Raw genomic sequence first — 14,180 nt, 5'->3', positions numbered from 1 at the left:
TGGCGGCTCTCAGTCCTATCCCCAGGGGCTCTGCCTCTCTGAGTCCCAGCACCCGCTGCAAAGCTCGGAGAGAAAGCTGCACTCGCTCTGACCGAAGCCAGACAGTCCCGCTTCTCCCGTTTGAGTCAGGGTCCCTAGAGACTCGCCCGTATCTGGAGCTCAGAGTCTGCGACTCCCTCCCGATTGAAAACGCCAACCGTGCCCTCCGCCGCCAGCCCACTCCGCACCTCAGAATTTGACTTCAGTACTGCGCCTCCTCTGAGTGTCTGTATGCGTTTCTCTTTCCTCCTAGTTGTAGGACTTCCACTCAGCCAGCGTTCCTGTGGTTCTTGGTGATGTCCGTTCTGTCTTTTACTTTCACTTTTGAAGTAGTTGTTCAGAGCAGCAAACTCCGGCGTTAACCTATGCCGCCATCTTGGTTCTCACCCTGATCCATTTTTATGAGGACTGTTTGAAACCCTCTGACAGTCTGTGAAAGCAGACTTGTAGTTAGCTCTGTTTAGAAATGCCCTTTGACAGTTTCCTAGTTGTCTGTTTCCATTACAAGTCACAGTTTGGGAGTTTTATGCTAGTATTTTCACCAGTCACGTAGTATTTGCACTATTCTTTTTTTTTTTTTCTCCAACTGTGACTCCAGACAGGGTCCAAAGAAGAGTTTTACCATCTCTTCTCTGGGTTTTATGGAGACTTAGTTTACCCTTCTGTGTTAGCCTCTTAAGGCACTGCGTCAACCTTAAAAGGGCACAGTAAAGGGCGGCACTATTCTTTTTTTGTTGTTAATCCTCACACGAAGATATTTTTCCCATTGATTTTTTTTTTTTTTTTTTTTTAGAGAGTGGAAGAGAGAGGGGAAGATAGAGAGAAACATTGATGTGAGAGAGGCACATCGATTGGTTGCCTCCTGCATGCATCCTGACCAGGGCCAGGGAACCTGCAACCACGGTACGTGCCCTTGACCAGAATCGAACCCAGGACCCTTCAGTCCACCGGCCAACACTCAATCCACTGAGCCAAATCTGCTATGGCTGCACTATTCTTCATTCACCATGAGTAGTGTGTTCTAAGACCATTTTTCTGAACTATCCCATTCATAATTTCTCTGGATAGGTGGGATAAGAACTGACTCTGATTTTTGACTACATATTTTTCTAAATTTAAAAAATAATCATGTATTACTTTTCTGATCAGGAAAACTCCTAATAAACATTCTGAAAAGTTAGTTTAAAACTTGTACAAGTGATTCCATTCATGTAAAGTTCAAAACCAGGCTAAGCTAACCTAGGGTGTAGAATGCTGGTTAGTGGGCGTCGTGACTGGAAGAGCTGATAAAATTCCCATTTCTTATCTGGGTGTTGGTTTCAGGGTATGTTTACTTTATAAAAATTCATTGAACTATATACTAAGGATTTGTGCTTTTTTCTGAATGTATATTTCAATAAAAGAATTTACTTAGAAGAAAAAACTGACATAATAAGATTTGAATTAAGACAAGGGTCATCTTTTAGTAGAGAATTAGGTTATATGCATGTAATGGGTACCCTTTAGTAGAACAATTTTTTTTTTAATCCTCACCTGAAAATATTTTTTCCATTGATCTTTAGAGAGAGTAAAAGGGAGGGAAAAGGGGGAGGGAGAGAAACATTGATGTGAGAGAGACTCATCAACTGGTTGCCTCCAGCACGTGCCCCAACCAGGGCTGGGGCTTGAACCTGCAATTGAGGAGCCTTAACTGGAAATTGAACCCACCACCCTTTATTTCTAGGGCTGATGCTCTAACCACTGAGACAAACTGGTCAGGGTACTTTTACAAAAGCATCAGACCTCCCTGTAGACAGCCTGAGGGTCAATCCCACCCATTGATGTGCCAACAGCAATGAAGGCTCAACTACAACAGGAGAGCACACACAACCCACACAAGGGATACTCCTGGAGCACCAGACTCAGGTGACCAGGAAGACTATGCCACTAGGCTCCGGAGGACACCTACTACATATGGTTACCCTACCAAGACTGGGAGAGCTAGCAGATCAACCTACATATAGAAACAAACACCTGGAAGGCAGCCAAAATTAGGAGACAAAGAAACATGGCCAAATGAAAGAACAGGACAAAAATCCAGAAAAAGAAGTAAACGAAACAGAGGCAAGAAATCTACCAGATCAGAGCTCAAAACACTGGCATAAGGATATTTAATGAACTTAGGGGAAGAATAGATTAACTCAGTGATAGAAACCATAAAAAAGAACCAGTCAGAAATGAAGAATACAGTATCTGAAATGAAGACTAAATTAGAAGGAATCAACAGATTAGATGAAGCAGAGAATCAAATCATCAATTTGGAAGACAAGGTAGTAGAAAGCACAAAATCCTAACAGCAAGAAAGAAAAAAGAATTTAAAAAACATAAGGATATGCCCTAGCTGGTTTGGCTCAGTGGATAAAGCGTTGGTCTGCAGACTAAAGGGTGCCGGGTTTGATTCCAGTCAGGGCACATGCCCAGGTTGTGGGCTAGATCCCCAGTGGGGGGCGTGCCAGGAGGCAGCCAATCAATGATTCTCTCTCATCATTGATGTTTCTATCTCTCTCTCTCCCTCTCTGGAATCAATAAAAATATATTTAAAAAATATATACATATATAAGGATAGTTTAAGGGACCTCTGGGACAACATCAAGTGTAACAACATTCACATCATAGTGGTACCAGAACGAGAGAGCAAGGGATTGAGAATCTATATGAAGAAATGATGATGAAAAACTTTCCTAACTTGGTGAAGGAAAGAGACCTAAGTCCAGGAAGCACAGGGAGACCCACACCAAGACACATGATAATTAAATGCAAAAAGTTAAAGACAGAGAATCTTAAAAGTATCAAGAGAGCCCTAGCTGGGTTGGCTCAGTGGATAGAGTGTCAGCCTGTGGACTGAAGGGTCCCAGGTTCGATTCCGGCCAAGGGCGCATGCCTGGGTTGCGGGCTTGATCCCCAGTCGGGGAGGGAGCGGGGGATGAAGAGGGCAGCCAACCAATGATTCTCTCTCATCACTGATGTTTCTAACTCTCTCTTCTTCTCCCTTCCTCTCTGAAATCAATAAAAATATATTATATAAAAAAAAAGTAGCAAGAGAAAAGCAGTTAGTTACCTACAAGGGAACTCCCATAAGACTGTCAGCTGATTTCTCAACAGAAACTTTGCAGGCCAGAATGGGTTGGCACAAAATAGTCAAACTGATGAAAAGCATGGTCCTATAGCCAAGATTACTCTACCCAGCAAGGCTACAATTTAGAATCAAAGGAAAGACAATGAGCCTCCCAGAACTGAAAAAAATAAAGTAGTTAATCATCATTATGAGAAATGTTAAAGAGAGAAGAAAAAAGGAGAAAGAAGAAAAAAATATGAACAGTAAAAAGGCAATACATACCTATCAATAATTATTTTAAAAGTAAATGAATTAAATGCTCCAATCAAAAGGCAGAGTGACTGAATGAATAAGAACACAAGATGCATACATATGTTGCCTACAAGAGACCAACTTCAGCCCTAACTGGTTTGGCTCAGTGGATAGAGCATCGACCTGCGGACTGAAAGGTCCCAGGTTCGATTCTGGTCAAGGGCATGTACCTTGGTTGCGGGCACATCCCTCGTAGGAGGTGTGCAGGAGGCAGCTGATGGATGTTTCTCTCTCATTAATGTTTCTAATTCTCTATCCCTCTCCCTTCCTCTCTGTAAAAAGCCAATAAAATATATTTTTTTTAAAAAAGAGACCAACTTCAGATAGATAAAAAGACACAGACTGAAAGTAAAGAAACAGGAAAAATTTTATGTAAATTGAAACAAACAAACAAAAAAGCTTGGTAGCAATACTTATATCAGACTAAAAAGACTTTAAAACATGAGACAAAGAAGGGCATTTCATAATGACCAAACAATCAAAACAAAGAGAGGATATAACCCTTGTAAACATTTATGTACCAGTGTAGCAGCAGCTAATTATATAAAGCAAACATTGATAGACATAAAGGGAGAGATTGATAGTAATAATCATAGTAGGGGACTTTAAGAACCCATTAACATCAATGGATAGATCATCCAGAAAGAAAATCAACAAGGTAACATGGTCCCTAAATGACACATTACAGCTGAATGAATTTGGTATTTTTAGAACAATTTTACCCCAAAGCAGCAGAATATGTATTCTTTTCAAGTACACATGGAACATTTCTCAGGAGAGAATACATGTTAGGTCACAAAGCAAGACTCAATAAACTAATAAAGATTGAAACCATATCAAGTATCTTCTCCCATCACAATATTATGAAACTAGAAATCAATTACAAGAAGAAAACTGAAAAATACACCAGCACATGGAGGTGAAATAACATACTACTAAACAATAAATGTGTTAACAACAAGATTAAGGAAGAAATCAAAAGATACCTTGAGACAAATAAAAATGAAAATACAAAGCCAAAAATCTATGAGACACAGCCAAAGCATTTCTAAGAAGGAAAATCATAGCAACAGCAGGCTACCTCAAGAAACAAGGTAAATCTCAAATAAACAATCTAAACATACAAGTAAAGTAACAAGAAAAAGAACAAAGCTCAGAGTAGAAACTGATAAACCTTTAACCAGACTCATCAAGAAAGAAAAAAATACAGAAGAAAAAAAGACAGAGGATCCAAATAAAATCAGAAATGAAACAGAAGTGATAATCAACTTACTGAAATACAAATATAATTATTTAAAAACTAAAGGCCCGGTGCATGCATTTGTGCATGGGTGGGGTCTGGCTGGCCCGCCCCAATGGGGGCCCACTGGACTGGGCCGGTCCCGCCCCCCATCAGGGTGTTGGGGGCCAACTGGGGGCTAGGCCGGCCGGGGGAGGGGAGCTGGTCGGGCCTGGATCAGGCTGGTTGGCTGCCGCAGTGTGCATCATAGCCATCAGTCGTTCCACCATTCCGGTCGCTGGGCTTTTATATATATAGATAATACAGACAGCCCTAGCCCCGTTGCTCAGTGGTTAGAGCATTGGCCCTCTAACCATTGAGGGTCGCAGATTCAATTCCGGTCAAGAGCACATATCTCAGTTGCAGGATCAATACCTGGTCCTGGTCGGGGTATGTGTGGGAGGCAACCAATCAATGTGTCTAACATTGATGTTTCTTTCTCTGTCTCTCCCCCTCCCTTCCACTCTCTACAAAATCAATGGAAAAAATATCCTTGGGTGAGGATCGAAAAGATAAATAAAAATTAAAATACTACAGACAATTATATGCCAGCATATTGGACAACCTGGAAGAAATGAATACATTTCTAGAAACATACAAACTTTCAAGATTAAATCAAGAAGAAACAGAAAATCTGAAGAGATTGATAACAACTAATGAAATCCAATCAACTAATGAAAGCCCTAAACCAGATAGCTTCACAGATGAATTTTAACAAACATTCAAAAATTTAACTATTATTCTCAAACAATTCAAAAAAATTCAAGAGGAGGCTCCCAAGTTCATTTTATAAGGCCAACATTACCCTGATTCCAAAAGCAGACAAAAACATTACCAAAAAAAAAAAAATTTTTTTTTTAAAAAAGAAAATTACACCTGATGAACATAGATGCTAAAATCCTAAACAGAATATTAGTAAATGATTCATCAATACATTTAAAAAAACTCAATTACCATGATCATGTGGAATTTATTCCTGGGATCCAAAGTTGGTACAACATCCACAAATCAATTAACGTGATACACCACATAAACAAACTGAAGAATAAGAATTATATGATCATATCAATAGAAACAGAAATAGCATTTGACAAAGTCCAGCATCCATTTATGATAAAAACTCTCAGCAAGTGGGAACAGAGGGAACATACCACAACATAATAAAGTCTGGGGCCGAACACCGGTATATACGACAAACTCACAGCTAACATCATACTCAATGGGGAAAAGCTAAAAGCGTTTTCCTTAAGATCAGGAACACAGGAATGTCCACTTTCACCACCCATTTAACACTAGAGGCCCGGTGCACTAATTTGTGCACAGGTGGGGTCCCTGGGCCTGGCCAGCAATCGGGGCCTATCAGGGGCTGTCTTGCCAAGTCCCGATCGGGGCCGATCATGGCCAGTCAGCTGCGGGGAGGGACTGCGGGAGGTTGGCCAGCCACGGGAGGTTGGCTGTGGGAGCACACTGACCACCAGGGGGAAGCTCCTGCATTGAGCCGTCTGCCCCCTGGTGGTCAGTGCACATCATAGCTACTGGTCGGTTGTCCAGTCATCCAGTTGTCTGGTGGTAACAGTCACTTAGGCTTTTATATATAGAGATAGTACTGAAAATTCTAGCCACAGCAATCAGAAAAGAAAAAGGATAAAAGGCATCTGAAGAGGAAAGAAATAAAACTGTCGTTATTTGCAAATGACATGATACTGTATAAAAAAGACCCTAAAAATCCCAAGATACTATTAGAAGTGATAAATGAATGAAGTAAAATAGCAGCATAGAAAATTAATATTTGGAAATCAGTTGCATTTTCATTTACCAATAATGAAAAGAAAGATATTTACCAATACCAGAAAGAAATTAAGAAAATAATCTATTTATAATTGCATAAAAAAAAATAAAATAAAATCCCTAGGAATTAATTTAACCAAGGAGTAAAAGACATGTACTTGGAAAAATTTAAGACACTGAAAAAAGAAATTTGACACTGATGAAGATACAAATCAATGGAAGCATATACCATGCTCATGGATAGGATAAATTAACATTGTTAATGTGTCCATGCTACCCAAATTACACCTGATGGACATAGATGCTAAAACCCTCAACAGAATATGAATAAATGAATTCATCAATACATTAAAAAAAAACTCAAACACCACAATCATGTGGAATTTATTCCTGGGATCCAAAGTTGGTACAATATCCACAAATCGTTAAAGTGTCCATACTACCCAAAATCTAAACATTCAATGCAATCCCTATCAAAATTCCATTGGTAATTTTCATAGAAATAGAACAAATAATTCTAAATTTATATGGAATCACTAAAGGCACTGAGTAGTCAAAGCAATCCTGAGAAGAACAAAGTTGGAAATATCACACTACCTAGTATCAATCTATACTACAAAGCCACAGTAATCAAAACAGCATGTTACTAGCATAAAAACAAACACATAGATCAATGAAACAGAATAAAGAGCCCAGAAAAAAACTTATGCCAACTAATCTATGACAAAGGAGGTAAGAATATACAAAGGAGTAAAGACAGTCTCTTCAATACAGTGTTGGGAAACTGAACAGGTACATGTATAAAAATGAAACTAAACCACTTTCTTACACCATCTACAATAAAAGAGAAAAAATGCAAATTGACCATACCATCACATCCCCACCAACCAATCAGGAATGAGTATGCAAAGTAACCCAACAAAGATGGTGGGTTAATTTGCATATGCAGGCGCCAAGTGGCCAGGGCGGTGCTGACCACTTGTGTCATCTCCATGGCGACAACAAAAGCGTTCTGCACCACCCCAGCCGCTCGGGGCCTCTGGGCAGTGTGGGAAGGCAGAAAGGCAGCTCGGGCTAGAGCGAAGGCAGTGCCAGCAGCCAGGGGAAGTAAGGCCCATTCTTGCACGAGTCTTCGTGCATCCGGCCTCTAGTATACAAGGATAAATTAAAAAATGCTGGGTAGCAATATTTATAGCAGACAAAATAGTCTTTAAAACGAAGACTATAAGAAGAGACAAAGGATATTTGATAATGATAAAGCAATCAACCCAACAAGAATGTAAGACTCAAAACCATAAAACTTTTAAAGAAAACTAGGCAGTAAACTCTCAGACATTGCTTTTAGTAATTTTTTTTTGGATATGGCTCCTTGGGCAAGGAAAATAAACAAATGAGATTATGTCAAAGTAAAAAATTTTTGCACAGCAGAGGAAACCATCAACAAGATAAAAATACAATATTCACCAATGATATACCCAATAAGATGTTAATATTCAAAATATATAAACTTGAACAACTTAACACTAAAAAGATGAAAAATCTGATTAAAAAATGGGCAGAGTACCTGAATAGACATTTCTCTAAAGAGGACTTACAAATGGCCAATAGACATATGAAAAGATGCTCAATGTCAAGAATCATCAGAGAGATTCAAATTAAAACCACAATGAGATAGTACAACACGTGTCAGAATGGCGATCATCAATAAATCCAAAAACAACAAGCATTGGGGAAAATGTGAAGAAGTGAACCCTTGTACACTGTGATGGGAATGCAAATTGTTAAGCCACTATGAAGAATAGTTTGAAGTTTCCTCCAAAAAATCAAAAACAGAATTACCATATGACCCACTAGTTTGACTTCTGGGTACTTACCTGATGAAATCCAAAACACTAATTTAAAAAGATATATGCATCCCTAAGTTCATTGCAGCATTATTTACAACAGTCAAGATATGGAAACAGTCTAAGTGTCCATTGATAGACAAATGGTTAAAGAATATATGGTACATATATGCAATGGAATATTACTTGGCCATAAAAAAGAATGAAATCTTACCATATGCAACAACATGGATGGATAAGGAGGATATTATGCTATTTGACATAAGTCAGACAAATAAAGACAAATACTGAATGGTTTCTGTTATATGTAGAATTTAAAAAACAAAACAAACGAATAAATAAAAATAAAAAATAAAAATAGACTTATAGAAATAGGCACTAAAGGGAAGGTTGCCAGAGGGGGGCAGGAGCGGGGAATGGGTGAAAAGGGTGAGGGGATTAAGAAGTACAAATTGGTACTTACAAAATAGTCATGGGTTGTAAAGTACAGCATAGGGAATATAGTTAATGATCCTATATAATAAAAGGGTAATATGCAAACTGACCCTAACTGCAGAAGGACCTGGAACGACCGGCCGCTATGACGCATACTGACCACCAGGGGGTAGATGCTCAACACAGGAGCAGCCCCCTGGTGGTCAGTGTGTTCCCACAGGGGGAGCTCCGCTCAGCCACAATCCAGGCTGACTGCTGGGAGCGCAGCGGCGGTGGCAGGAGCCTCTCCTGCCTCTGTGGCAGTGCTAAGCCACTGCCAGACATCTCCCAAGGGCTCCCAGGCTGCCAGAGAGGGCGCAGGCCGGGCTGAGGGGACTCCCCCCCGCCCCCCAGCTCCCGCCACCGAGTGCACGAATTTTCGTGCACTGGGACTCTAGTATTATAATATCTATGTATGGTACCAAGCGCGTACTAGACATATTGGAAAATGACTTCATAAGTTATATAAATATAGGATCACTATGCTGTACACCTGAAACTAATCTAACATTGTATGTCAATTATAATTGAAATATTTTCTTTTAAGAAAAAGAAGAGATTCATGAAAATGTTTTTGGAAGTACTATAGGCTTGCTTATTTATTTATTTATTTATTTATTTAATTTATTTTTTATTAATCCTCACCCAAGAATATTTTTCCATAGATTTTTGGAGAGTGGAAGACAAAGGGAGAAACAGAGAGAGACACATCGATTGATTGGCTCCTGCATGTGCCCTGACCAGGACTGGAGACAGAGCCACTACAGGCTAAATTTATTTGAATAGCTTGTTCATATATTTAATTTTATATTTATTTAATCATTAAAGTCTGAACTGGATACTTCATTTTCATTATACTTTGCAATATCTCATGGAAGACATTAGGTGATGGAATGTTATTTGTAGATTTGGTGAATCTCAAAGATCTTTGCATTTTTTTCAGAATGTCAACCGTCTATCTTAACTGTTTAATCATTCTCAATACCACAGAAAACAAAGTTAGAAAGACAAGTTACTTGGATTATAAAGCAATTGTGTTTGTGATCTCCTACAGGAACAAATAAGCATGATTCTCTTGATTATGCAAATATTTGGACTTTTTTCCATTTATACTTGGGAAATCTGCTAAAATAACAGTAATAGTATTCAGTTATAGTTATTTATAGGCACGTTCATAAAAAACATCAATCTGCCCTAACCGGTTTGGCTCAGTGGACAGAGTATCGGCCTGTGGACTGAAGGGTCCCAGGTTCGACTCCGGTCAAGGGCATGTACGTTGGTTGCAGGCACATCCCCAGTATGAGGTGTGCAGGAGGCAGCTGATCGATGTTTCTCTCTCATCAATGTTTCTAACTCTCTATCCCTCGCCTTTCCTCTCTGTAAAAAATCAATAAAATATAGTTTTAAAAAATTGCTCATTGTATTTTTAAAAACAAAACAAAAAAGACATCAATCCAATGTATTAATACTATGCAAAAGCCAAATACTAGTATATATATATATATATATATATCACAGTGTATATTGTGTATGCACTAGGACCTCTTAGTGAAATCTTCCAATGACCTGAAAAACAAAGTCTATGAACCAAAGTAAGAATGAATTCCTTAACTACATATGACATCTAGCTAGTTAATAGTTTAAAAACATCTGATTTTTCTGCATTTCTAGATTTCTGCAAAACTCAGTAAGTAATTAAATTCATTTCATGTATGGCATGTTCCATGCTCTTTAGAGGATGAATGTGCTAAAAATGGTAGCTGGTGATTTTAATATCATTACAATATGTACCTTCCTAAAATTATAAAAGTGTATTTTGGTCACATCACTGGCTATATTCAAAAATTCTGATGAAAAGATTATTATATGTACCTTAATTATGGCACTATGTAAAATTAAGGATATCGAGATTATAAATTTGCTTCACTTTTGATGATAGGTTTATTTGTATTCAAAAACTGAAATCTGTGGCCCTGGCTTGTATGGCTCAGTTGGTTGGAGTGTCATCCTGTACACTGAAAGGTTGTAGGTTTGATTCCTGGTCAGGGGACATACTTAGGTTGTGGGTTCCATCCCTAGTTGGGGTGTGTACGGAAGACAATCAATCGATGTTTCTTTCACATTGATGTTCCTCCCTCTCTCCCTCCCTTCATTTTCTTTCCTCTCTTTCTAAAATCAATAAATCATGCTCTCGGGTGAGGATTAAACAAACAAAAACAAAACTGAAATTTGTGTAACTTTGATTGCTTTGAAGTCAAGGACTGTGTAATTCTAATTCTTTCAATTTCCAGCATTTCAATTATATGGTTCAGTATAAAATCAGAGCTCAGTAAGTTCTTATCACTGTTCTAAGGTCTTTTACATGTTTTTGCATGTAGACAGGAGCTGGTTCTACTGTAACATCTGGGGTGGGGATGGGAGTGGGGGCAAAAGGGAGGGGCAGACATAACCAAGAAGGCTCAACAGTGTGAGTTTTCTCTTTTAAGCTGGGTGGTGGGTGCACAAGTGTTCATTATATTATTTATTTTCTTATACCTCTTTGCATAATTCATTTTTAAAAGAAAAAAGTAAAACAAAGTATAATATCCATAACTTTATTTTGCTTCACATAGTGGCAAATACTGGACCATTTACTTCAATATACTTCACCAAAGGTGCAGAGAGAACTCTCTTTCATCACTCAGCCAGGGGTCCTCAAACTTTTCAAACAGGGGGCCAGTTCACTGTCCCTCAGACCGTTGGAGGGCCGGACTATAGTTTAAAAAAAAACTATGAACAAATTCCTATGTACACTGCACATATCTTATTGTGAAGTAAAAAAACAAAACGGGAACAAATATAATATTTGTATTTGCATGTGGCCCGCGGGCCGTAGTTTGAGGACCCCTGACTCAGACTATAGTGTTGAGAAAGCCTAAAAGTAGAAATCAACCTCTCTGCCCTCCTCTGATGGTTCTTCTCAGAGACGTCTGTGTTAGAAATTAAACATAGCTTTTAATTGCAAGTGTCATTTTAGCATAATATGATTGGTTAACAGCAGCAACGTGCCACGCCTCCAAGTGTAACTGAGTAAATTACCTCAATTTCCTGTAACTGCTCCTGATTGGTTGTGTACATCTGCTGAAGAGAATCCTCCAGCTCTGTGTTCCGATCCAGTAATGTCTTCCCAAGCTCAGCAGCAAGTTGGAGATCTAGTATGACAAGTGAATAATGCAAATGATCTCACTTCATTTTATATAACCCAGTCCATAAAATAAAAATGAACCAAGACCCGACCCAACATAGCAAATTTAAATCTGATCCCGGTAGAAGGTGGAATGGCCCAGAAGGAAAACTGAGTCCTTCTTAAGATCCAGTTGAACTGGGGCCCTCTACTTGTAACATGCTCTTATGTACTCCTACTTTTAAGACGTGAAGAAGACTGATCTACTCACTAGTAGATATACTCATTAGTCTAGAAGTGATCAATCAGCATTGTGACTTCTAAAATCGTTATTATTTGCTAACGGACTGGATTTATTCATATCCTAAATACCTACTGTTTTGGACAGAGCCTCAACCAAAATATAGGCAGATATTTAAATAGTCTCCATCCTGGCTGGCCTGCTCAGTGGTTAGAGCACGGGCCTGCGCACCGGAAGGTCTCAGGTTCAATTCCTGGTCAAGGGCATGTACCTGGGTTACAGGTTCAGTATCTGTCCCCAGTCGGGGTGTGTGCAATAGGCAACCAATCAATGTCTCTCTCTCACATAGATGTTCCTCTCTCCTTTCCTCCCTCCCTTCCTCTCTTTCTAAAAACCAATGGAAAAAATATACTCATTCCTCAGGTGAGGGTTTAAACACAAACAAACAAACAGTTACTAAAGTTCCTATGAAATCTGGCTGCTGTAAATGTGCACTATATTACTGCAATTGTCAAAGCAGTCTGTTGTTACAGATCCTGGGACTAAAAATTAAAAAAAGAAAAGAAAAGGGAAAATACATCAGTAATATGTATTTCTTCTACTTCTCTTCATGTCCTTCTCCATGATGAGCAAACCAAACAAGCAGCACAGCGATTGTGAGGTAATTACATGTCAGTAGCTGTTACAGTACTTTGATTTAACACAGAACCATATTTCTATTTTGAACCTCATTTTTCGACTCTCTTCTTAGGTATATATGCACAATCTCAGAAATAAAAATTAAATGATACCCAAAGGACACTTGTTCTAACATAGGTAACTGAAGTAACTATCTGCATAAACTTCATAGAGACCCTTTAATATAGTGGGAAATTAACTCAACTGAGTAGGAAGGTCTGACATCCAGTGCTGACTATCATTTCCCAGAAAAATACGTTTAAGATGGGGCTTTAAAGGTCTCTTCACTTAGTCTTCTTGTCTAAAGACAATATGATTGTGAAATAAAATGAAATAATACAGAAGGAAGTACTTTACGAACTAAATGCAATACAAAAGCAAACTAGTAGCAGTATTGACTCACAAATGACTGTTTATCGCTGGGCATCACACTAAGCTGTAGTTATGGAATGGTTAATACAATGAAGTTCCTGCTTTTCTAGATTAACGGATGAAGTAAGATAACAAGTAGATAAACCTGCAAACTGTGATAAACACTCTTCATTCATATATGCATGCATACATTCAATAATACCAGTGAGGAACAGAGTGAGGAAGTAACATAGAGTCACTACAGTTAAGCTACTATATTACTGCAATCAGGCCAAAGCTTGAGAAACAATACTATTTTTGTTTTAATTAGCCTGGGAACTTAAACTTTCAAACTTTCCAGTCCTGTCAATGCTTGGATATACATCAAACCTCCAGGTAAAGATGTGACTACCCCTGAAGGATTAAGGAAACAATGTTCACTTATCCAGACCACTGGTCATCCAATCCAGAGGCTAAGAATTTATTTTTTACTATACCAGTAAGAACTCTTCGTCTTAAGAGCATTCTGGGTATTGCCTTGTGTTTCTGGTTTGCAAACACTAAGACATTTGAATAAATCTTTGTCATTTATTTCTAGCAATGCCTCTACACCAGGGGTGGGCAAACTTTTTGACTCGAGGGCCACAATGGGTTCTTAACCTGGACCGGAGGGCCGGAACAAAAGCATGGATGGAGTGTTTGTGTGAACTAATATAAATTCAAAGTAAACATCATTACATAAAAGGGTACGGTCTTTTTTTTTTAGTTTTATTCATTTCAAACGGGCTGGATCCGGCCCGCGGGCTTTAGTTTGCCCATGGCTGCTCTACACTTTCAGTTGGTCTGACACCAGATACCATTCTGGATACAGGGGATATGAAGATGAACTTAGTGGAGAAACCGAGATGGCGGCATAG

General features: G+C 38.8%; 1 protein-coding gene and 1 non-coding gene across 3 annotated transcripts in view; both read right to left on the bottom strand.

Moving 5' to 3' along the window:
- The window catches only part of CDR2 (cerebellar degeneration related protein 2), a 46,921-nt gene that overhangs the window by 21,936 nt on the left and 10,805 nt on the right, over window positions 1–14,180 (bottom strand). For both annotated transcript variants that reach the window (XM_036308553.1, XM_036308554.1), the window contains one exon: window positions 11,909–12,021. In XM_036308553.1, coding sequence (XP_036164446.1) covers window positions 11,909–12,021 — 113 coding nt within the window. Of the gene's footprint in view, window positions 1–11,908; window positions 12,022–14,180 lie in introns of those variants that run through there.
- On the bottom strand, window positions 624–745 carry LOC118657228. The gene has a single exon (XR_004967941.1). It is a non-coding gene; the product is annotated as a small nucleolar RNA SNORA26 (small nucleolar RNA).

The sequence above is a fragment of the Myotis myotis genome, unplaced genomic scaffold (genome assembly GCF_014108235.1).
Source record: "Myotis myotis isolate mMyoMyo1 unplaced genomic scaffold, mMyoMyo1.p scaffold_m19_p_5, whole genome shotgun sequence".
In the NCBI taxonomy this organism is placed as follows: Eukaryota; Metazoa; Chordata; class Mammalia; order Chiroptera; family Vespertilionidae; genus Myotis; species Myotis myotis.
This window is presented reverse-complemented; position numbering and strand designations above follow the sequence as displayed.